General features: G+C 43.2%; 1 protein-coding gene and 1 long non-coding RNA gene across 5 annotated transcripts in view; one reads left to right on the top strand and one right to left on the bottom strand.

Annotated features, from left to right (window-relative positions):
* RP9 (RP9 pre-mRNA splicing factor) overlaps positions 1-16,865 on the top strand; it is a 39,787-nt gene extending 22,922 nt beyond the window's left edge. For 2 of the 4 annotated variants that reach the window (XM_049894077.1, XM_049894074.1), the window contains one exon: positions 13,871-16,865. In XM_049894077.1, coding sequence (XP_049750034.1) covers positions 13,871-14,108 — 238 coding nt within the window. In that variant the 3' untranslated portion in view covers positions 14,109-16,865. Of the gene's footprint in view, positions 1-365; positions 1,398-13,870 lie in introns of those variants that run through there. The other 2 variants (XM_049894078.1, XM_049894076.1) reach the window with 2 other exon arrangements.
* On the bottom strand, positions 10,007-21,637 carry LOC126081896 (uncharacterized). Its single transcript, XR_007518464.1, has 3 exons — positions 20,065-21,637; positions 19,241-19,393; positions 10,007-10,186 (listed from the first exon to the last, which is right to left on the bottom strand). It is a non-coding gene; the product is annotated as an uncharacterized LOC126081896 (long non-coding RNA).
* Positions 21,638-25,536: the final 3,899 nt, after the last annotated feature.

The raw sequence follows: 25,536 nt of genomic DNA, 5'->3' as shown, positions 1-25,536 counted from the left end.
AAATTGGGCATCTGTTAGAAGTTTTTGTAATTATTGAAGAGGTATATTATCTATTATAAAATTTAGCAATGAGAGAAGGACTTAGGAAATTGGGCATCTGTTAGAAGTTTTAATTGTAAGGACTATCGGAACATGCAGAAGTAGTTAGGAACATGAAAAGAATATAAAACAGCTTGAACACAGGTTTGTCATGTGAAGGAGGCATGCATATGGACAAAAATGGCAAAATACGCAAAAATAAATTAAGTACTATGTTTAGTGATGACATTTTTTTTTTTTTTACCTCAACACTGCTCTTACGTCCTAAAAAAGAAAATGTTTAAAATTTAAAAAGCATGGTTCTTTGACCAATTTTATATGTTTAGGATACAGCAGTTAAAACAGTTACTGGAGGATTCCACCTCGGATGAAGATGGCAGCAGCTCCAGTTCCTCAGAATGTAAAGAGAAACACAAGAAAAAGAAGAAGAAAGAAAAGCATAAGAAAAGAAAGAAAGAAAAGAAAAAGAAGAAAAAACGAAAGCACAAGTCTTCCAAGTCAAATGAGAGTTCAGACTCAGACTGACAAGGACTTGACTTGTTCAACGTTTTCTTCTCAAAAATTAAACATTGTGGCCAAAGAACAGAGGAAGAGGCAATTGGAGAAGACATGGGAGAGAGAGAAACCAAGAGACATCAAGGCTGTGAATTCTCACCTGCCTTCCACTAAGGATGCCACCCACAGGAGAGGGAGTTGTCTCTTCAGGTGCTAGTTCTGGACAGTGACTGATTCCAGTCAGAAGGCTGATTCAGTGTCCTCCTTTCGGCTGACCACTGAAGTTTGTGATTCACTTGTAAGGCCTCCTCCAGGGTGGCAGGACTCTCGGAATCCCTGAGGAAGCTCTTCTGTGGCTTTCCCCTGCCTTAGTGAGGCTAGTTAATTCCCACAAATTTTATGTTTTCTCTGATGTTGAGGATAATAAAAGCTGATTATTTTATTTATTTAAAAAATTTTTTTTTAATTTTATGTTTGAATAATAATACACTCACATGGTCCAAATTAAAAAGGTACATAAGGTTTAATCATGAAAAATCTTCCTTTTTTCTCTCTCTCCTGGCAACACAGTTCTCTACCCCAATGGTTACCAATATCAGTTTCTGGTGAAGTCTTCCAGAAATATTTTATGTACCACAAATACAAGGGTTTTTTTCTCCTTTTTTATGCAAATGGTAGCATACTTTACACATTTGTCCGCACATTATTGTTGTTAACCCAAGAGTGTAACGTAATATAAAGCACATTGGGCCTTGCCACATACCAAAGGTCTTTTTAAAAACACCTAGCATAATTGGCTCAAAATAATTTTGAGGGGGTGCATGTCTTGTAATAACAATGAGAAATCTTGTGTGCCTCCACACTATTGAACGTGCTTGGACCTTACTGCCAGAGTCCCAAGATTTTCCAAGAGTGATTGAGAAAAATTATAAAAATATAAGTATTACTGAACTGGGTCAGCTACCCACAGTTTAAATACATCCCTCACTTCCAGTTGGCAGAGCACATCACCTGTGCTATTCAAGCTCTGACTTTGCCACAGCAGATGTAGCTCAGCAGGTGAGAGTTGGTGCCTGGAGCCAGGAGACTGTAAGTCAGTTCTCCCCTGAGCCAAAGTAGAGCTGGTTCTTGCTTATAAGCACGTGTCCCTCGTTATTTAGCAGGGACTGTTGCTGCTTTCAGCACCTGGTCAGAATCCTAGGAATTTACTACTCCCATTTCCTGCCTCATTTCCCAAGGGTTGGAGTCACCCCTCTTTAAAGAATAACCAATCCAGGCCCAGGTTGACACCTTCTCCAACTTATCAGTAAAAACTCCCCCAGTCTTGCTCTTACAGTACTACCTCAGGTACACAGTCGGTCCAGAGACTGGAATTGTCAGGACTTATTTCTGAAAACCTTAAGTTCATTCAGTTATGTCTTGTCATCCTGACCCAGCAGGCAAGACGTAGCCCCTCAGGCCATTTGTCCTCTCCCGTAAATCTCTGTATCCTACCTAGTCCGAGCCTCTCTTGTTCTTCCGAAACTTTTCTACCATTCCCTCTGGAACCATGTTGTGTTATAAACATGTTCTGCTACAGTGAAGAAAAATCTGAATCACTGATTCTCAAACTTTTGGAACATGAAAGTCATCTGGAAGGCTTGTTAAAATACAAATTACTGGTCCCACTCCCACAGTTTCTGAGTCAGTATGTCTGGGCCTAGGAATTTGCATTTCCAACAAGTTCCCCATACGATGCTGATGCAGCTGGTCTGGGGACCACACTTGGGAAACTACTGCTCTATTTCTTTAACCTCTAACTGAAGCCTTTCTCCACTTACTGCCTTAACTGGAATCTGACCATCCCCTTGTAAGTAATCTCCCTTCCCCCTCACTCCAATTTTATCTGTTTTCTGTTTCTGGCCTACATTCCATGGTCCATCTCTTCTGCCTGTCATCACCCTTGACCAGTGGTCCTTTTGCTCAGCTAACACATAAGAACTTCAAGCCAAACTCTTCGCTCTCTGCTCCTAAATCCAGACGTTTGGAGAAAATCTCTCTGCCGTGTAGATTGGTGGCCATATGAATTCATCATCTCCAAACTCAACTGACCCCATAAAGCTGACAAGCAAACCAGTTTTCTAATCATCTATCCAAACCTTGTTCAATCCTCAAAACTCTTCCCTCGGGCTCAGTACTCTCCACTCCGATCCTGGAGAGCAACATAAGCCCTCAGGCCTCCCTTCACCAAGACTCCGACCAGCCCGACACCGACATGGTTGTGGTGGTTGGAATTATAAATCGGCCTCCCAAGATTTCACCTCCTAATTCCCCAAAACATAACCCAGTCCCTTCGAGTAAATTTCAACTCATAGCATAGGACAGAGTAGAACTGCCCCATAGGATTTCCGAGGCTGTGAATTTTTAAGGAAGCAGACTGCCATACCTTTCTCCCAAGGAATAGCTGATAGGTTCGAACAGCCAACCTTCCAGTTAGCAGCCTAGTGCTTAACCACTGCGCTACCAGGGCTCCTCTTCCTAATCTCCAGGCCTGTTAATATTATGAATTTTACTCCATGATTATATTATATTACACCACAGTTGACCTCACCGAAAGGAGAGTATCTGTGTGGACTTAACTAAATCACATGAGCCCTTTTAAAACCAGAGTTTTCTCTGGCTGTTGGCAAAAGAGCAAGTCAGAAAGAGTCCAATCATGAGAAAGATTTAACATGCCGTTGTGAGCTTTAAAGATAAAGAGCCCACCTGACAAGGAATGTGACGTCCTGTAAGAGCTGAGACTTAGCCTCTGGCTGACAGCCAGCAATGAAATGGGGACCTCAGGCCTACAGCCATAAGAAACTGAATTCTGCCAAGCAACCTCAATAACCTTAGAAGTGTATTTTTCTCAACAGATTCCAGATAACAGCCCAGCCCTGCCTACACCTTGATTTTAACCTTGTGAGACACTAAGCAAGAAACCCAGTTGAGCCTGCACAAATTTCTAAGATAATAAATGGCTGTTGTTTTAAACCACTCTAAGTGTGTAGTAGTTTGTTACACAGCGGATAGAAAACTAATACAGCGGTTTAAGCAGGTTTCCCTCTTCCTGTCAAGCCAATCCACCTATGCTTTGGACCCTGACTATCAGCCAGCAGTAGGGGATCTGGATCCAGACTGGTTTCAATCCCTGCTGCACCATTTACTAGCCGAAAGACTGGGCAAGTTACTTGATCTCCCCGTACTTCCATTTCCTTAACTGTAAAACAGAGATAATATTTACCTCATAGGGTCACTATGAGAACTAAGTGACTTGATACTTGTAAAACATTTAGAACAGAAAGTGGCACATTTTAAGTGCTAAATGAATGTTAGCTGCTCCTGCTACTATTACTGTATTATCATCATTGTCTACTCCCACTTATTCAAGTGTCTCTCTTCATTATCCCATCTCACTCATGTCTTCAAACTCCTTCCTGTCTACTGCTATCTTGCCATCAGCATTTAAAAATTGTTTTAAAATTATAAATAATAATACATGCTCAACAAGTTCACAGTTCAGAGCCATAGAGTAAAAAGAGAAAAGGGGGTCTACTTATAGTAGTTTGGTATAACCTTTCAAATCTTTTTTAAAATGCATTACCAAACATATCACACCCATAGTTTTTTTATTTTACATAACTGAATAACACTATGAATATTGTTCTGTGCCTTTTTCACTTACTATACCATTAATCTTTCCATAAATTTACTGCATGGTTGTATGGTTGCAGATTCCTTGGTTTGAATGTGCCATAATTCGTTAATCACAATTTGGTTGTTTCCAGCTTGTCACTACTGCAGTGAAACCTGTAAGAGCTGGAACTTGATGAGACTGCCTTGTTTTTCCAGGTCTCAAAAGTTTTCCGCCTTTGACAGGATGCAGTCATACCACTTTTCTATCGCTCTCTAGTAGTGGGAAATATTTGAGCTTTCCTTCTGATAGGTTTCTGCCTTACACAGGTTCTGGGTTTTGCAGGCTTTATTATGCAAACAGAAACCCTGGTGACTTAGTGGTTAAGAGCTACGGCTAACCAAAAGGTCAGCGGTTTGAATCCTTGGAAACCTTATAGGGCAGCTCTACTCTGTCCTGTGGGGTCGGTATGAGTCGGAATTGCCTTGATGACAATGGGTTTGGTTTCTTGTTTTTTTTTTTTGACTATGCAAACAACACCGTTCAAGTATTCCAATAGCATAGACCCTAATAGTGGAATTACATATTTTTAATTTTCATGTATCCTACCAAATTACCGTCCAAAAAAAACTGTACCAATTTACATATCTTCTTATTGTATATGAAGGGGTCCATTCCCCTAATCAACAGCATTTAAACAAGCTCAAGTCCCTCTTAAAAAAAAAAAATCCTACCTTGATCCCATCTCTCTCTCTCTCTAGCTGTTTCCTCTCATTTCTAACAGTATTTCTCAGCTGTAGCCCTATTTGCTTTTTGGACTGGATAATTCATAGTTTTAAAGGTCTATTCTATTGTGAAGAGAGCCCTGATGGCACAGTGGTTAAAACCTCATGGCTGCTAACTGAAAGGTCAATGGTTTGAACCCGCCAGCCACTCCGTGGGAGATAGATGTGGCAGTGTGCTTCTGTAAAGATTTACAGCCTTGGAAACCCTACATGGCCGTTCTATTCTGCCCTCTAGGGTTACTATGAGTCGGTATCGACTCGACAGCAGTGGGTTTATTCTCTTGTGAAGTAGGTCTGGTGACACAATTGTTAAGCACTTGGCTGCTAACCAAAAGATCTGCAGGTCAAACCTACCGCGAATCTGTGGTAGAAAAGACCTGGTGATCTGCTCCCATGAAGATTTCAGCATAGAAAATCCTATGGAGCAGTTCTGCTCTGTCCCACAGGGTCTCTGTGAGTCAGAGTCAAGTCAACAGCATGTAAAAACATCAATATTGTGTGAACTGTAGGATGTTCAGTAACATCCCTACCTCTACCCACTATATACCACTAGCACTCCCCAGTTGTGATAATGAAAAATACCTCCAGAAATGGCCATATGTCCCCTGGGGCGGGGGGCAAAATCATTCACAGTCAAGAATCACTGCTTTACAGCAAGCCTTCTTGAAAGAGTTGCCTGTGTTTGCGGTCTTTACTTAATTAGCTTCTGTCCCTTTTTGTCCACTGGGCTCTGGCTTCCACCCCTACAGCTTCGCTGAAAGTGCTCTTCCTAAGGACCACCAGTGACCTCACTGTTATCAAATCTAACAAATTCTTCTCAGTCCTTTTCTTGAGTTTTCTAGCATTTGACAACATCGACCACTTTTTCTTGAAACATCCTTTCCACTGGATTTCAAGACACCCCTCTCCATATTCTCCACTTAAGTAGCTCACTGACTGCTCTTTCTCACTCCTTTCAGACTCTTGTTCCATGTCCTTTAAACATTGATGTTTCTCACAGTTCTGGCCTATGCCTTCTCTTTACTCTTTGGTAATCTCATCAACTTGTATGGCATCAGACACCATCAACATTCCAATGATGCCAATCCAGACCTCTCTCTTGAGCCATAGATTTATCCACTTAATTGTCCCATGGACACTATAAACTCCATTAGTCTGAAACTGAACTAATCACCATTCACCTCTCACAAACCTAATGCTGTTAGTATTCCTTTCTTCTGCAAATTGCACCACTAGCCACCTCAGTGGTTGAGTCAGAACCCTAGCTTGATACCTCCCAGAAGCTGTAAGGCACTTGTCTTCTAAGCTTTCCCAACATCTGGAGCTTGTTGCAACCAGAACATCCATCACACTTGTCTGAGGCTGGGTTCCCTAGAGAAGAAAAATCAGTGAAGCATATATTTATGTATATATAGAGAGACAGAAACAGATTTATCTCAAGGAAATGGCTCACACAGTTGTAGAGGCTGGCAAGTCCAAAGTCCGTGGGTCAGGCATCAGTCTGGAGGATTTTCCTGACTCATGTAGCTGCAGAGGCTGACGAACCCAAGATGAGCAAGTCAGACGTCAGGCTGCTGGCTCATAGGCTGCGGAGACTGATGAATCCCAAGATCAGCAGGCAACATGGCAGGCCACTGGCTCAAGTCCCAAGAACCACAGGGGTCAGGTGATAATGAGTCAGATGCAGGATCCAGAGCAAGCAAAAATCAGTGAGCTTTGTCAGAACATCTATATATATATATATATATAGGATGCAGGCTACACCCCCAAGGAAAGTTCCCTTTCAACTGATTGGCCAATCACATCAGATCACATCATGGAGGTGATTACATTATATCACAAAATGGAGGATAACTACATCATCACATAATTGCCAGATTACATCATTACATAACTGCCAAACCACTGAGAATCATAGCCCAACCTTAACCATCACAACACTCTATTGCAACTGTTTCCTTACCTAACTACCTAATAATCTGGAAGCTTCTTGAGGGACAGAGAACATCTCGTTCAGTACATGACTGTGTTGTCTGATAATGTTTCAAATACAAGAATCAACACAAAGCTGATTCCTTTGAGGCAGAGGTCAAATATATCCCAGATTTCCAACTTTTCCAAGCTGCTGTGCCAGTCGATATCTGACACCACTCATCCCCCTCTCGTCAGCCCTTTTCCCTCTCCCATGTGGGTCCGGCAATTCACTGCAACATCTCAAGGAACTCACAAATTGTACTTACGGTTAAGTGGTTTATTAAGGAATTAACAAGGTGCAACCTGGGATCAACAGGCTACAACTTGGAATCAGGGTTGGGAGGCACGTAGGCAAACTCTAGAAGTCCTCCCCAAAGTGGGAAAAAAAAATCCCTTCTTTAGTGCAGGACAGCTCTCTCAGTTCCTCTCAGCTGTGCAAGCAAGCAGGCTCTTCTCTCTGCTGTGCAAGCAGGCAGGCCCTTCTCTGCCATGCATACCTGCTCTCAGCTGTGTATGCCTCCTCTTAACTGTACACTGCACCCTCTCAGCTGTGCACGTTTCTCTGCCTTGGGCCTTCCTTGCTGTCAGCCTCTCCACTGCTGACTGGCCTAGCTCATGGCCAGTGTAGCAAATTGCTCAGCTCTCTGAGCTACCTAGCAGCAGATTTCTGCCATCATGATGACTCTGCTACAGGGTCCCTTCCAGGCTTCTTGCAGTCTTCAGTGTTACAGCCCTTGACACACGTTACATCTCTTTTAGAAGGTTCCTCGCCTCACCTTACCTCACCTCCTCTTATCTCCTCTCCTCACCTCTCTAAAACCTCTGCAGGGTTGGCTGCTTATATAAGCAATCTCCTTGTTAATTTCAAAAGCATGGCTCTCCCACACACTGACCAATCTCCTTGGTGGACTACAAGCCATTCAATTCACATAGTAAACTGACTAATCACATGGCAAACTGCAGCCCATGGCTAGACAAAAAGTATCAAGCCATCAAGTTGTTTACACCCTACCCAGGAAATGTCAATCAACTTGGACAAATATAACAAACCATCTGGGGTAGAAAACAACCAGGAGCCTTCTCAGCAAGTTGCTTCTCTTAAAAACTAGAGTAAAGTTAACTCGGGGCTTAGAGGGAAAATCTCTCTCAAGCTGTTTTTCCAAAGAACCAAGGCAAAAGGCCACATAAAGGAACTCATTTCACTACAATGACACATTAAAAAAAACCAGTGTCATCGATTCCGATGCATAGAGACCCTATAGGACAGAGTAGAATTGCCCCATTGAGTTGCCAAGGAGCACGTGGCAAATTCAAACTGCTGACCCTTTAGTTAGCAGCCATAGCACTTAACCACTACACCACCAGGGTTTCCTATAATGACACATAGTAGCGTTCAACACAAATTTATTGAATAGACTCTTCACTCAGAACATGGTTTGCAAGTTGAGGTATATCCTGTGTTGCACCATCCGTATTTACCCTTTCCCAAGCGTAGCACTCACCCTCTCCGCCACCGCCCCAACTTCAGGACTGAAGTATTCACTCTCCCAAGTGCTGAGTGTGGACAGTTGACAGCTTACAACTGACTTTTCCTTTCCAGGGATAGACATTTCCTGAAGAGAGCCACTCAACATAATGCCCTGTCGCCAGGGGCACCCTGCATCACAATGACCAGTCAGCGCAGGGCTATGAGGTGTCGCCCCTGCCCCTTATCACAACCATCAGTGTTATTATCAAGGACCTACTATGTGCCTAGTCATTATTTATAAAAATGATTTAAGACATCGTCCCTATCCCCAGGGCAGTTCCAATCTCTGGGAAATCATTAAGTCTATTTATTGTCCTCAGTTTCACCATCAATTTCTCTCGAAATGAGAAGACAGAAGTACACACAGCAAACTGAATGGGGCACCTACCTTCATCCACACTATTGGTGGTGACACTTAAGAATGCTTAAGAATCACGTGTTAAGGGTAGGGGTTGCACAGCTGATTACTGTAATTGTTGTCAATAAGTGGTATGTATACCTGTATAAGGTTGAATTGGCAAAAGTTGGGTAATAGATACATTTCCAACAGCAAAAAGAGTAGCTACTGAGGCTGATTATGTACAACCAAAAACCTCACAGGATTAGGTTTGGAGGTTTAGGGTCATGGTTTTGAGGGACATCCCAGTCAATTGGCCTAAACATGTTTAGTGGTTCTGTTCTACCTTCTGGAAACCCTGGTGGCGTAGTGGTTAAGTGCTACGGCTGCTAACCAAGAGGTCAGCAGTTCAAATCCACCAGGCTCCTTGGAAACTCTATGGTGCAGTTCTACTCTGTCCTATAGGGTCACTATGAGTCAGAATGGACTCGACAGCAGTGGGTTTGGTTGGTTTTTCAACCTTCTAGTTTGTCGTATAGTGCCTGGGTCTTAAAAGCTAGCAAGCAGCCATCCAAGGTACAATTGGTCTCCATTCACCTGAAGCAACAGAGCAAGGAGAATCAGGAATTAGAGGAGGAAATCAAATGTGTTTCTGGTTACCTTCATGAACAATTGCCTCCTTTGCCATGAGACCAGAAGAACTGGATGGTGCCCAGCTACCATTACTGAATGTTTTGATGAAAATTCTATACAAGAACTCTGATCAAAAACGGGAAAACACAGAAAAGAATTGCAAATTCTCAATGGAATCCAGACATTCTGGAGTCAATAAGGCTGGATGAACTACTGCCCTGAGATAATCTTTAAACTTTAAACCAAAATTATCCCCTAAAGTCTTCTCTGAATCAAGAAATAGCATATCTTAAGTAATCTGCTTTGAATATTGTGGTCTTTTAAAGAATTATCTATATGAGATCAAACGGACCATGGCAACTCGAAAGGTTGGATGAGAAGCTTAGGAGGCAATCAGTTGAAGACAGTGGTGGTAGAAAAATTTGAAAACGGATAGAGAGAATGGTAGCACAACTTGCAGAATGTAGTCAGTGTCACTGAATTTTACATGTAGAAATTGTTGAAACGGTGTATCTTTGGTTGTGCACTTTCACCAAAATTAAAAAAACACACACACACACATGCAATTCCATTTATTAACAATTTTACAACTTATAATTCAAAAGGCTTTATGTGCCACGTTTTATTAACTTAATAAATAAGAGTATTAGGTCCAACAGAGAAAAAGATCACAGGTTCTTTCCCATCAGGTCACATGCAATGTTAAGCTCTTCTTTGTAGCTGAAGCACATCAAATTTGTTTCCTATGAAATAGTAATGGAACAAATAAAACATGTCCTTTATTCTGCTGTAAAACACTCAAGATATAAGTTAAGCAAAGAATCATTATCAATATACCTTTAGTTTCTACCTTTAGTATAATGCAAAAGGTCTTATCATTTCACCTGAGCTTAGTCTTACCTTTCTGATGACTGCAGGTAGAGTGGACTTTACAATCAAGGACTGCTACTCCAGGAGCACTGCCCTAATGCCCCAGGGTTAGGGTTTGGGGGCGAGGCAGGGATCCTCACTGTCAAGCCTCAGTGCTAAGGGAGGCCTTTCATGTTACTGTCTAAAGGGCTATGCTAAGCTCCCAATCTCTAAACTGGAACATTTCCATAGCAAAAACACCAGGATAACTTGCAAAATCTCATTTAACTCACAACTTAGTATCCTTATCAGCATCCAGAATCAAATGTGAGAAACCAGTAGAAAAAACTCACTGGGTATTCGACAGTAATTAAAGGCTTTGGTTTTTAACGCAACCTTCTGGTAAGCTATTTAGGGTCTGTTTACAGGTAGGTCTATTACCTAATTAGAATGCTGCCGCGTATTGATCACAACCATGCTAGATTTGGAAGGCAGAATGCACACTGGGTAGGAACCAAGCAAATGATGTCCTAAACATAAACCTAAAAATAGCAAAATTTAATATAAGCTAGATACCAACCTCTGTTATCGGCTATGTATGTCCCCAACTTCCACTGCGTCAGCCTTAAAGCTCTGATTTATCTGTTGCCCTACAGTGCACTTTCCTATTTGATCTCACAGAGTTACCTGAAAGAAGTTATTTAAAGCTCAAAGGGGAAAAAAATTTAAAAACAAACATTAAGAAAATGACTTTTTCAAGATATTTTTCTATCTTCATATTCCATCCTACAGCCCTAGCATCGAAAACTTTCACTTGACAGAAACTGAATAACTACTTAATAGACGTTATCTGGGGAAGAGAAACTAAAGACCTGGAAATAAAATCTTTGACTGTGTAATTTTGAGTAAATTTTTTAACTTTGACCTCAGTTCCTGGTATCTTCTTCCCAGGGCTACTGTGAGGATTCAATGAAAATATAACTGAAATTTTATGCTCTTTTAATAACTATCTATATGGGATCAAGCTGACAACACTCAAAAGATGAGATAGGAACCTTAGGGGACGGTAATTTATGTTACTGGGGGAGTAACAATTCAGAAAAGGAGGGTGAGAATGGTTACACAATTCAAAGAATATAATCAATGCCACTAAATGGTACCTGTACAAACTGTTGAATTGGTGTATGTTTTGCTGTGTATATTCTCAACAACAAAATAAATATAATTATATAATAAAAAAATATATATAACTGAAACTACCAGCACACTGTTGTCGACCTTACGCATGACGGTACGAAATGCTGCCCAGTCCTGCACCATCCCCGTGATTGGTTGTGGATTGGACCACTGTGATCCACAGGGTTTTCACTGGCTGATTTTTGGAAGTAGATTGGCAGGCCTTTTTTCCTAGTACCTTTAAGTCTGGAAGGTCTGCTGAAACCTATCTGGCATCATAACAACACGCAATCCTTCACTGACAGCCAGGTTAATGCTATTTGATAAGACTATGTTCTTTCAGACACAGCCAAGGAAGAAAATGCTGAAGATACTAAATTGCAGTATTAAGGTAGTACAGAGAATAAAGCTACGAACCAATGACATTCTCCAATTATGAAAAATCATTCAAACACACTGAGAAAGCCAGCAGAGGCAAAGAAGATTTTGAGAAGACCAAGGGTAAAGAGGGTGGACAGCGTTTCCATTTTAAGTAGTAATTAAAGAAGTTTCTATTTATTTTTATGATGTAAACTATTGGGTACCAGGATTTACAAATATTTCCCAATGGAAAATGCTTCCATTTATTGTGCAGGAGTCATCTCCCCAAATAGTGGCCAGAACATTGATCCTTTTTGCCTTCCTTCTTCCTTATAAGCAGAGAGTAATCAAGCAAAGGAAACCCTGGTGGCGTACTGGTTAAGTGCTACAGCTGCTAACCAAAGGGTCAGCAGTTCAGATCTGGCAGGCGCTCCTTGGAAACTCTGTGGGGCAGTTCTACTCTGTCCTATAGGGTCACTATGAGTCGGAATAGACTTGACGGCATGGGGTTTGGTTTTTTGGGTTTTAATCAAGCAAAAGCCAAAAAAAAAAAAAAACCAACTCTGGTTCATATACTGAAGTCTGCATTTTTGAAAAGTCCCTTCTAAATCAATGGGGATAAATCAAAGTCATGACAACTAACAGCCAAGAGTTTAACTATTTAACAATAGTCTGACTTCCCCTGGGACTGTGGTCTCTGAATTCCTTAAGTTCATCCTTAGCTGTGACCCATACCATGAAGCAAATGCAATAAAACTTTACAAACTTGCCCAAACTCCCATAGAGCAGTTTCTGCATCTTTGGACACAGAAATCGCCAAAAACACAAACAAGGAACATAAACAGCATTTCTCTTAAGAGGAAAAACCAGTTCAAGAACTAGAACAGGTAGGCAAATAGCTGAAGTTTTTGTTGCTGGTACTAGAACCTAATTAAAATCTCTCTAGGATCCTTATGATGGTTCCTAGGTGGTATAAATGGTTTGCACTCAGCTGCTAACCAAAAGGCTGGTGGTTCAAACTCACCCAGCAGAACCACAGAAGAAAGGGCCTAGTGATTTGCTCCCATAATGATCACAACCTAGCAATGCTATGGAGCTCAGTTCTACTGTAACACATGGGATCACCATGAGTCAGAACTGACTCAAAGACAATGGGTTTGGGATTTTTTGTTTGCTTGTTTTAGGGCTCTTATACACCCTGTGCCTCCCGTGCTGGCTGGCAGGTCTTCATCTGGTGCACCTCAGATGTGATCACCGCACTCCCCCGCCCCAAAGCTCTACTCTGAGCCATCCCCACTCAGTATCAAAGCTTCAAACAGCTGTGCTCCAGCCTCCTGGCACATGCTGTCTATATCTTCTATCTACTCTGAGTTAGGACTCTCATCAACTTATATCCAATTAATCCAACAGAATTCTACAAGGTCCAGGCATACAGGCACTCTCCATTCTAATCCCTCCTAAATAATACGGCCAGTTTAAACTCCTAAAGCACATTTCCTTGTGTCACTTCCCTACTTGTACTGGCCCTTTATTACCTACAGTATAGAACTCCATAGAAGTAAAGGAGAATTCTGCTTGGCCTTGCTTCTATCCCAACCCCTCACCACAAGTCTCCCCTCTGGCCGGCTGGTCTCAGGCTGAACCCTGGAACACACTTGCCCTGCCCAGGCTGCCCATTTCACGCCTGCTACTGTCTCCATTCCCACTTCTCATCCTTTCCACTCCAAACCACATCTCCAAAGTCCATACCAGTCACTGCCTTCATGTGGACTGCCTCTGCTCAGCAACCCCAGCTACATCTGTGTCTCTGTCCTTTTCAGAACACCTGAACCCAGCACTCATTTACCACCATCACACAGCTCTGTACCATCACCTATCTGGGCTCTTTGTCTCAAACTATATTACAACCTCCTAGAAGGCAGGAACCCTAACTTGAAATCCTATCTGTATGCCCCCTAGTTATGGGCACTTGTGGCTTAAGTGAGAACTTATTTTCAAAACTGAGAAACATGGCATTAACCCAAGGCTGCCTTCTCTTCCAGGTCCCAGTGTGGAACACCTACAGACAACCAAGTAGGATACCTTAGCCCGTTAGTCGCTTACTTTCTGGAGACCTATGAGAAGCTCTCTTTGACTCCTGCCTGTCCATGCTATGTTTCTTCTGGTGCCTTCCATAAATGGTTTCACAGCCTTCCTGCTCCTTCACCTTGTATACCAGAGGGATGCTCTCATATGCACCAAGCTTCAACTTCAGCTTATTTCTGGTGGGCCAGAGGATGAGCTGGGGAGAGAGAGAGCTCTCGGAAGGCTTCCAGATTATTCTCCTGCCAACCTCTTGATAAAGCCTGCTTTTGGAAGGATTCTGACAACCCTGTGGACAAACTTCTTGAAAAAGACATTCTACCTCATACATCTCCCTATCATCATTTTCACCTTCCTCTTCTATTTCCCAGTCTTCTGAATCCTCAGAAAGCGAGCTGTCCAAGGCACCATTTTTCTTTAACGTATAAGCTGTCCTTCGATTTGGAGAGTTAGTAGGGGCTTCAGACTTCCTGCCTTTCTCCTTTTCATACTCTGGCTTCCTGCCTTTCTCCTTTTCAAAGTCTGGGTTCTTGCCTTTTTTTAGTTTATACTTTCTTCGATGATGGAGACACTCCATAAATTTACTAAAGTCCTTGTAACAAGCTGCCTTAAATTCCTCATCCAAAACTGTTTCTTGATTGGATGTTTCCTCAAATAAAGTCAGAGGATCATTCCATGAGAACCGGGACATATCACAAGAGATTGCTTCATCAACGTGCTTGCACCGGGCCAGCGAGGAAGGGGAAGGAAGAGGCACTGTCTCAGGGGAGACAAAACTGACGTCCGGGACTCTTTTCCCATCACTGAGGGGGTTCTGGGCGCTGGACTGCAGGCTCAGGTCATTAACAGCTTTCTTGTTGGAGCAGAGTGGACTCCCCTGCTGGAGCTCATTCACATCTTCAGGAGACTTGCACAGTTCTGACCTTGGGGTATTCTGGTTTTCAATCGACTGGCCATCATCTGCAGCTTCTACTTTAACTGGTGGTGACAGGATTCTGAAAACAGCCCTGTACAGTATTTTTTCTTTATCCAAGCTCATCTCCATGCCAGATCCTGACTCCTTGTCTCGTACTCCTTCAGGACACTGCTCCAACACCCTAGAGGCTCTCTGCTCATCTATGTACGTAATGTCATCCTTACCCTCTGGACGGTTATAGTGCACACCAGCCATGCTTTCACCAGAACTCCCTGAAATCAGACTATGCTGTTCCTTGTCCTCTGACATGGCTGTGCCACAGGCCAAGTCATACGGAGGGACAGTTTCTTTAAAAGTCTCTGAGGACTGTATTGCAGGGGATCCACTGCCATATTCGCTCCTCATGTCCTCCTTCTCAGAGGCATAGCTTCCTGGAGGTGTATTTCTATAAGGAGTAGTATTCCAAGGGCTCTTAGGGTATAGCTCCCTCTCCTGAGCAACAGAAGATAAAGCCCCATTTGTTTTTCAGGGGCGTTGCCAGTTTCTGTTTCAACAGTAGTAGTGGGAACACTAGCCACACTATCTATTTCGTGGCTGTTGGCTTCTGAGTGGATATCTTGTTTCCTGTATTTGTTTTCAGGCTTTTGAGGATCAGCTTGAGTCCCTTTGGTTTTCATTTTTTTACCAAGGCCATTATAGTGCCAGAATTGTGCTGTATGATGATACACAAGGAATGGAGGTCTTCAGTTAACTCTGGAAGGCACTGGAGACTGTGGCACAACAAAGCCAGGATACTCACTCAGTGCCAGTGAATAGTATGGAAAATGTGGATTTCCATTTCTGAAACCTAGAGAGGGTATATAACTTAGTTAGCCACTTCATGACACCTGCAGGCAAAAGGTCAGCAGTTTGAATCCACCAGATGCTACTTCGAAACTCTTATAGGACAGTTCTACTCTGTCCTACAGGGTCCCTATGAGTCGGAATCAACTTGACGACAATGGGTTTTGGGTTGGGAAGCCAGTACCGATAACCAGCAGTACACACCAGTTGTTAAACTACTGAATTACTTCCATTTTATCTGGTAACTGGCTAATGTCCCCAGTTCCTCCTGGTGGCCTCCTTGGATAGCTCCAGGATTCAGCAAATAAAGATGCAATAAGAGGCACAAGGGGCCTCCAGAACTTTGCCAGCACTACAGCCGGCATCTGTTCTGAGATGCCATTACTTTGTTTCTCACTTTAACATCTCACCAGTCTCTAACCAAGATCCTAGGTTCTAGGCCTAGGTGAGGTTCCTCCAGTAGACTGTCAAGCTGTCTCATGATCTGCCCTCCTCTGGGTCACCCTCCCTCCCTGCTCTCCTCCCCAGCTTCTTTCAAAATCTAATTCAGCTCTTTCTACAAAGGAGAAAACTGAAGCACAGAAACGTTAATATTTATACAAAGCAACCTATTATAAAAATGTGTACTTTGTCCTCTTATTTTTATCTTGCTGCACTGTGTTTTGTATTTCCAATTAACTTTTTTAAAAAGATGTAGATGTGCATAGACTGTACCTGAAAAGATACCCAAGAAACTGGGAACGGTGTTAGTCAATGGGGAGGATACTGGAAGACTGGAAAAACTGGGATTTAGAAGGAAACATATATGATTCTATACTATTTTAATTTTTAACCATTTGCATTTGGTTACTTTTCAATTTAGAAAAATGCAATTTCAACTGGAAAGATGTTGTTTGTGTCAGAAATCAGTTATGCCTCCAGTTCTGAAAAATTCCTAGTCAAAGTGACTAGGAACAAACTAAGTCGCAAGAAACTGCCCTTTAGGTTAATACCAGCCAGCATACTTGCCCAACTGTGAACTCATGTAGTAGTATAATCACGTAGACCACATCTCCACATCTTGCCCATGACACTGTCATGCTGTTTAATACTCAATTTCATCAAGCTATGGATCAACTTCTAATACATTCCTCTCATTAGCTAGTCACTAACTCTATCTAAAAGTAACAAGGTAATTTAACAGCAATAAATCTATACTGAACACTTTTTTTTTATACCTACCATCTTTTCTATCTTCCTTTGGTAATAATGGTTCCTCACCGCAAGTGTCCTTTGAGAGAAGAAACGCAATCTCTTTCCAAGTGGTATGGGGTAGGCTCACACCACCTCCAAATGTGGGCACAAATCCTAGACTGGCCAATGAGATTAACCCATCTTCCTGGCTTTGGTAATCAGTTCAGGGAGGGACTCTGGAACTCTCGTTAGGACTACTGGAAGAGAGGGCCCTTCTCTGGGATCGCTACCCAGAATATCAGTCTCAACCGAAAACTCATTGTCATCAAGTCAATTCCAACTCATAGCAACCCTAAAAGATAGAGTAGAACTGCCGCATAAGGTTTCCAAGGCTGTCTCTTTTTGGAACCAGACTCCCACATCTTTCTCCTATGGTGTGACTGGTGGGTTCAAACCACCGACCTTTCAGTTAAGCAGCCAAGTGCTTTATCACTGCACTACCAGGGGTCCTTTATAAGATCAGTACATGCTTGGAACTGCTAGGACCATCTTTGCCACCATGAGATGATGGCTGAGAATGAGGCCAAATCAAAGGAAATCAGAACTAGAAATGGAAACTCCACTTGAGTCCCTATATCTAGCCAACCTGAAGTCACTGCACTCCTGGACTTTCAAGTCAGTTAATCCTATTAATTCCATTTGTCATTTAAATCAGTTTGAGTTAGGCTGCTGTCACATGCAATTAAAAAAGGATCTAATACAGAAAGCATTCCAACTCCTAGTTCTTATGTTTTGTTTTTTCAATTCTCCATAAACCAGAACTCTAAAGACAAATTATATTTTAAAAACTTGGGGTAGAATAGAATAGGAAGGTTAGTTAGAACAACAGCAGAGAGAAAAAAAATTCTACCCCTTTAATTCAAAGAAGGATCCCTGGTGGTACAGTGGTTAAGAGTTGGGCTGCTAACCAAAAGGCAGGCAGTTCGAATCCACCAGCTGCTCCCTGGAAACCCTATGCAGCAGTTCTGCTCTATCCTGTAGTGTCACTATAAGTCAGAATCAACTCGAAGGCAATGGGTTTGATTTTTTTTAATTCAAAGAATGCTTAAGATATAATATGTATACTTCTTTCAGTTATTTCCCCGCTCTATAAGAGCTTCCCTCATGCAATTCCTTCCTCTGCTCAAAACAGCAGTCACAGCTGCCCCAAACAGCTCCTTACTCAGGACTTAAGAATTCCAATTCCCAGCTGGGAACTGTGACTATCATCTCAACAACACTCCGTATCGTAAGTTAGTTTTCTTGGAAAAGTTACATAAACCATACAACATGCTTTTATCTACAGCTGGGCTCACAGAATATTAAGTTTAACATTATTTTTGCTACTGGAGGTATCCCTGGGTAGCAGAACAGTTAACGGGTTTAGCTGCTAACCAAAAAGTTGGAGGTTCAAATCCACCCAAAGGTGCCTGGCAAGCTACTTCTGAAAAATCAGCCACTGAAAACTCTCTGGAGCACAGGTCTACTCTGATACACATGGACTCACCATAAGTTAGACTCGACATGACAGCAGCTGGTTTGCTACCGGAAAAGTGAGAAAGAAAGATCACTATTTATGTCCCTGGGGCTCCTCTGGTAACCTCTTCCTTTCATCTCCCTCTCTGCTTGCCACCATCTCTCTATGAAGCCCTTTCCCGTTACAGCAAGTTATTGTACGGAAAAAAAAATTCTAAATATAAAGCTCACCTTCAAACATCTTAAAAAGTCTTGGTTATCCAATCACCCTAAAGACTTTTTTTGACCTCCATATAGAAGCTTTCAAATCTCTAGGCTTTGCTGAAAGGATTCAAAGCTTTAGGCTTTGTTGTTGTTAGTTGCTATCTAGTAGATTCTGACTCATAGTAGAACCGTTCCATAGGGTTTTTAATGACCTTTCAGAAGCATATAACTAGGCCTGTCTGTGTGGGTTCCAAGTGCCAACCTTTGGGGTAGTAGCCAAACACTTAACCGTTGGCACCATTCAGGGACTCTAAATTTCAATAAGTTGCCTCTCCCACCCAGGCTAATCACAGAACATAAGGATGAGATTCTCGGCTTTACTATTGTATGACCTGGGACAAGTGACTCTCCAAACTTCATATTCCTCACTTGTGAAACGAGGGTGCAATAATACCTATCTCATGGAATTGCTGTGAGGATCAAATGAGAGAATCCATGCCAAGTACTCAGTCAACTGCCATATAGCTAGCATTCAAACTTTAGCTATTAACCTTAACCTCAAACACCGCCCCCATCTGCTGCCACAATCCAGCTTGCTTCAGATGCAGGGTAAGAGAAGGGAGACAATGGAGAAACGTTATCAGACAACGTTCAAGCGTCTGCTTACAGAAGTCCTTACCTGCCCCAAGGACGCAGAAAGGATTATGGACAGGACTCAGGTACCACGGGCCCGGGTAAGGCTGCTGGGCTGTGGGCTGCCCATAAAGAAAAGGTCTGGTGCTGCTGCTCTCAAAATGTGTGTTGTTTTCTTAAGAAGGGTTCATTTTCTAGGCTGAAAGACAGGTTCCCACATTAAGCAAAAGAAAGCCGCATTCTGCTGTGCGAAACTCTTGACAAGGCCTCCAGTGGCCTGGGATGGTGAGACAGAGCACCGCCCTGGGCTGCCCAAAGCCGCTGCGTTAAGTCCGGTCGAGGGAGCGGCCCTGGCAGGTCTCCCCTCCCTCCCCAGACAGCGGCGCTGTGGAAAATTGACGCCCTCCAACCCCAAACCCAAGGGGGCCAAGCACAGCCGCGGCCGTCTCGCCTGCCACCTCTTACCCCCAGGGAAACCCGCTCGCAGCCTCCCCAGGTTGAATCAGGCTCTCCAGCACTGGCGAGACCTCACCAACCTCCCCGCAGGCTGAAGCCTTTCCTAGTCCCAGGGCGACCCCCACTCCGGCCTAGCTTCGCTGTCTCCGCCCCAAGCCTCGATCCGAAACCCAAAGACCTACCCGTGGGTGCAGAATCCGCACCGTCGCCACACCGAGCGCATTTGTAGGCGCGGCCGCCAGCACGTGCGGCCTGTTGCCCCGGCTCCGCCCCTCTCAGTGCGCACGCGCGTGGGCGGGACGAGGCCGGGGCGCTCCGCCTGCCGTTCAAAACGCTCCCTGAGTACCCGGGTGGGAGGTGGGCCTGTGCACCCCGCCCCAAGGCAATGCGGAGTTTTCCCTCCTGAGGCCGTACCTGGTGTGTGTAGACACTTCCGCCGCCCACCTTGGATATTGGCTCCTCCAGAGGACCAGGCAGTTCCCTGGCAGTTTGGAAGCTGTTGGTTGGGGAAAGTGAAGGGGGCCGACAACCACTTAAGTAATCGTCTGAGGAGGTGCAAATACAGACTACTCTTTGTTCGCATGTGACAGTAGCTAAAGGGAGTCTGCGATTCTGAAAAGGGTTTTTGCTGTTGCTCCTGTTGTCTTTTAAACATAGAGATTCAGGTATTTTTAATCTCCCAAAGGGAGAGACAGGGAAAGTACAGAACATGGGGAGGTAAGACGTGTTAGGGCTGATGTTCTGAGGAGGCAGAAGGGCAAAGTAGCCAAGCGTGCATACCAGGATTTGCTTTGGACAGAAGAGGAAGGGGCATTCAGTACCAACTGCAGATATGTAAGTGCGTTAGTGTCTGAAGCTGCCGCTTGTCTCTCTGTTGTACTGTGGTGGCGTGCGTGTTGCTCCTCTGTCAGTTTGTTGTACTGTGGCGGCCTGCGTGTTCCTCCTCTCTCAGTTTGTTGTGCTGTGGCGGCCTGCGTGTTGCTCCTCTCTCAGTTTGTTGTGCTGTGGCGGCCTGCGTGTTGCTCCTCTGTCAGTTTGTTGTGCTGTGGCGGCCTGCGTGTTGCTCCTCTGTCAGTTTGTTGTGCTGTGGTGGCCTGCATGTTGCTCCTCTCTCAGTTTGTTGTACTGTGGTGGCCTGCGTGTTGCTCCTCTCTCAGTTCGTTGTACTGTGGTGGCCTGCTTGTTGGTCCTCTGTCAGTTTGTTGTACTGTGCTGGCTTGCGTGTTGCTGTGATACTGGAAGCTATGTCACTAGCATTTCAGATATCACCAGGGTCACCCACGGTGGACAGCTTTCAGCTGAGCTTCCAGACTCAGACCGGGAGAAGGACTGTTGATCTACTTCTGAAAACTTTGGCCAGTAAAAACATTATGGATAGCAGCAGAACATTGTTTGGGAGTATTTGCTCAGTATACAGACTCAATAAGTATGGTAAAGGTATACAATTCTGACACACATATTTCCTTACTTTAAACACCACTTAATAGCCACTGAGGAACCAATGCCATAAGCCCGTGAGTCGGTCTATCTTGATTACTGCTTTGACTCCGCTGTCCATTATGGTAACCATACCCACCTTGTCTTTATAAGTTGAGTGCAGCCACTTGGCCCCTACCACCACCAGATCTAATCAGCACCACTGCAATTAGGTGTCTTAATTAAGTTAGGACAGTTCCCACTGTCAAATCTGACTTACATAAAGTAGCAATCACAGCAATCTTCAAGGGTGCTGGGGCTCCATTCACAAATTTGTTCCTCACCGTGTGGTAAAAGGTGTGTCTTCTGGGCACTCTATATGTAGGTCTGTGGGTCTAACACAATAAATTCACTCTATCATGCCAATATCCCTAAGCCTTTGGATACCTTCTTCAACATTATACCAAGAAAAGTCTGGTACTTCTACTTGATTTAGTGTAAGTCACCACATAATCCATGTTTCAGCAAACCAACCAAATACAGGCATACATTGGAGATATTGCGGGTATAGTTCCAGACCACCACACTAATGCAAATATCACAATAAAGTGAGTCACACGAATTTTTTGGTTTCTCAGTGCATATAAAATTATGTTTATACTCTATTGTAGTCTATTAAGTGTGCAATAGCATTATGTCTAAAAAACAAAATACACATCTTAATAAGAAAATACTTTATTGCTAAAAAATACTAACCATTAACTCGGCCTTCAGCAAGTCATAATCTTTTTACTGGTGTATGGTCTTGCCTCAGTGTTGAATGCTGCTGACTGATCAGGGGGGTGGTTGCTGAAAGTTAGGGTGGCCATGGCAATATCTTAAGATAAGACAGCAATGATGTTTGCCGCATCTGTTGGTAGGAGTGATTCAGTGGAATTTAGTGGTTCAGTTTCCCTATCTTCCTGATTATCTACCCATTTCTCCCCATCCCAAGTTTCAGGATCTCATTTCTTTCCAATCAATGTCCTCACTTTAACTTCAGATCACCTTCAAGTTTGCAAATTCAGTTGACATTGTAATTCAGCCAGTCTTACAATAAGACTCTGGGTTTGGTTTTTGACAATATCAGCTCTGTTACTACAAGAAGTAAGGCTTTCTTTCAGGGTACAAGTGGCAACTTTGAGATCTTTTATGCAAGGTTTGACCTGTAACTCTGAAGCCCTGAGCTCATCTCTTTCTTTCACACTTTGTCTAGCGAAAGTAGAACTAACCAACCAGCTTCCCTATACTTCTGACAAAATTGTAGAAAAGTATCAGACGTGATCATCCAGAGCCTTGCTTCTCACCAATACTTGACTATTGGTGGTGATATTTTGCGTATTAATATTGCCACCTCACACCATGGATTAGCAGCACCCTCTTTATTACTGGAGGTGGAGTCATCAGTGCCTTTAAGACTAGTTAGACTTGAGAACCAATTTAGAAAATTCATCCTTATGATTTTGTTTCCCTAGAACCACTGTTAGTATCAAATGACTTAGGCTGAATTTTCTAGAGAAGCAAACCTAGTGAAGTGTATATATATATATATATATATATATATATATACACAGCACACACACACACACACACATATATATATATATGTATATATACAAAGAGATTTATATCAAGGAAATGGCTCACATGGTTGTAGATGCTGGCAAGTCCCACGTCCATGAGTCAGATGTGAGGCTGGAGGTTTCTCCTGAGTCACACAGCTGTGGGGCTGACGAATACAAGATCAGCAGGTAAGACAGCAGGCTGCTGGCTCACAGGCTGCGGAGGCTGATGAATCGCAAGATCAACAGGCAGTACAGCAGGCCACTGGTTCAAGCTCCGAGAACAGGATGCAGGATCCAGAGCAAGCAAGTGAGCTTTGCTAGAATGTCCATATACATATTGGATGCAGGTCACACCCCCGGGGAAACTCCCCTTACAACTGATTGGCTGATCATGTCAGATCACATCATGGAAGATAACTACACCATTACATATCTGCCAAATTACATCATTACATTACTGCCAAAGTACATCATTATGTAACTGCCAAGTCAGTGAGAATCATGGCCCAGCCAATTTGATACAAAAGCTTAATCATCACAGTGGACAAGGGCAGATTTTTGGGGGACAAATTATAAAACTACTGTAACAATTCAGGCAAGAGAAAATGGTGGATTAGACTACAGTAGGCCATAAGAAGTGGTCATATTCTGGATATATTTTTGATCAATATAGTGTGTGTGAGAGAGAGGTCAAGAATGACTCCAAGAGCAGGAGAGCAGTGGGATGCAGACCCCAAATTCTCATAAGACCAGACTTAATGGTCTGACTGAGACTAGAAGGACCCCGGTGGTCATGGCCCCCAGACCTTCTGTTACCCCAGGACAGGAACCATTCCCGAAGCCGACTCTTCAGACATGAACTGGCCTGGACAATGGGTGGAGAGGGATGCTGGTGAGGAGTGAGCTTCTTGGATCAGGTGGACAGTTGAGACTATGTTGGCATCTCCTGCCTGGAGGGGAGATGAGGGGGTGGAGGGGGTTAGAAGGTGGCAAAATGGACACGAAAAGAGAGAGTGGAAGGAGAGAGCAGGCTGTCTCGTTAAAAAAAAAAAAAAAATTTTTTTTTTGGGAGTGTGTAGCAAGGTGTATATGGGTTTCTGTGTGAGAGACTGACTTGATTTGTAAACTTTCACTTAAAGCACAACAAAAATTATTAAAAAATAAAAAAAAGAATGACTCCAAGAGTGGCATTGGCCACTTAAGATGCATCAGTCTCAACCCACATGGAGCAATGGAGAATGAAGAACACCAAAGACACAAGGTAATTATGAGCCCAAGAGACAGAAATGGCCACATAAGTCAGAGGCTACATCAGCATGAGACCAGAAGAACTAGATGGTGCCTGGCTACAACCAGTGGCTGCCATGACGGAACACAACAGAGAATCCCTGAAGGAGGAGAACAGTGGATGCAGTCCTCAAATTATTGTAAAAAGATCACACTTAATAGTCTGACTGAGACTAGAAGGACCCTGAAGGTCACTGTCCCCAGACCTTCTGTTAGCCCAAGACAGGAACCGTTCCAAAGCCAACTCTTCAGACACAGATCAGACTGGACTGTAAGACAGAAAATGATACTGGTGAGGGGTGAGCCTCTTGGATCAAGTAGACACATGGACTATGTGGGCAGCTCCTGCCTGGAGGGGAGATGTGAAGGAAGAGGGGGAAAGAATCTGGCTGAATGGACACAGAAATACAGGGTGGAGAGTAGCGTGCTGCCTCATTAGGGGGAGAGCAACTAGGAGTATATAGCAAGGTGTGTATAAGTTTTTGTATGAGAGACTGACTTGATTTGTAAACTTCCACTTAAAGCACAATAAAAATTAAAAAAAAAAAAAGAATGACTCCAAGGTTTTGGGCCTGAGCAATAGGACAGGTAGACATCCAAGTGGAAGAGAATGTTGGATATACTGGTGTGTAGTGCAGGATGCAGCTCTGGAAAAGAGACAATTTTTTAAATATTGTGTTTTCAGTGAAAATTTACACAGTAAATTAGGCTCCCATTTGATAATTTCTCTATCATTTGTTCAGTGACATTAGTTACATTTTTCACAATGAGTCAACATTTTATGTCATTTCTTTCTATTTGTTCCATTTCTGGTACTCTAGTTTCCCTGCCCCATTGGCTTCTCATCTTTGCTGCAGAGTAATTGCTGACCTCTTGGTCTCAAATAGTTTTTTTAATAGATGGTGGCCTAGTGGTTAAGTGCTACAGTTGCTAACCAAAAGGTCAGCAGTTTGAATCTGCCAGGCGCTCCTTGGAAACTCTATGGGGCAGTTCTACTCTGTCCTATAGGGTCACTATGAGTCGGAATCGACTCGATGGCAGTGGGGTTTTTTTACCATACTCACAGGTAATGTCCTTAGTTTTGTGTGCCACTTTGTTATTTTGCTAAAAGGTGGTCTAGGGGATAGTTTCGGTTAAAGGTTTAAAGAGTATTTCAGAGCAATAGTCTCAGGGAGTCCTCTGGTCTCAATTGGTCTGGGAAGTCTGGATTTTTTTAAAGATTCAAATTCTGTTCCACTTTTTTCTCCCCCATCAGGTTTCATCTATTATGGTCCTAATCAAAATAGTCAGTAGTGGGAGCCAGGCACCACCTAGTTCTTGCGGTCTCAGGGTAGGTGAGGCTGTGGCTCATACAGGCTATTAGCTCTGTAGACTTCTTCTCTGAAACTTTGGTTTCCTTCTTTCGGAAAGAGAAAAATTTGAGAGTCATTAGCATATACATGATATTTAAAGTCATAAGACAGGAGGAGATCTCTAAGGGAGGGAGACATAGAGAAACGAAGAGGTAGAAGAATTGGGCCCTGGGGTGCTCCAGAGGTCAGAGAGAAGAGGAAGAACCCACCAGAAACTGAAAATGGCC

Source organism: Elephas maximus, chromosome 8, assembly GCF_024166365.1.
Source record: "Elephas maximus indicus isolate mEleMax1 chromosome 8, mEleMax1 primary haplotype, whole genome shotgun sequence".
Classification (NCBI taxonomy): domain Eukaryota; kingdom Metazoa; phylum Chordata; class Mammalia; order Proboscidea; family Elephantidae; genus Elephas; species Elephas maximus.
Note: the sequence above shows the minus strand (reverse complement) of the source record. Positions and strands in the feature narration are given on the sequence as shown.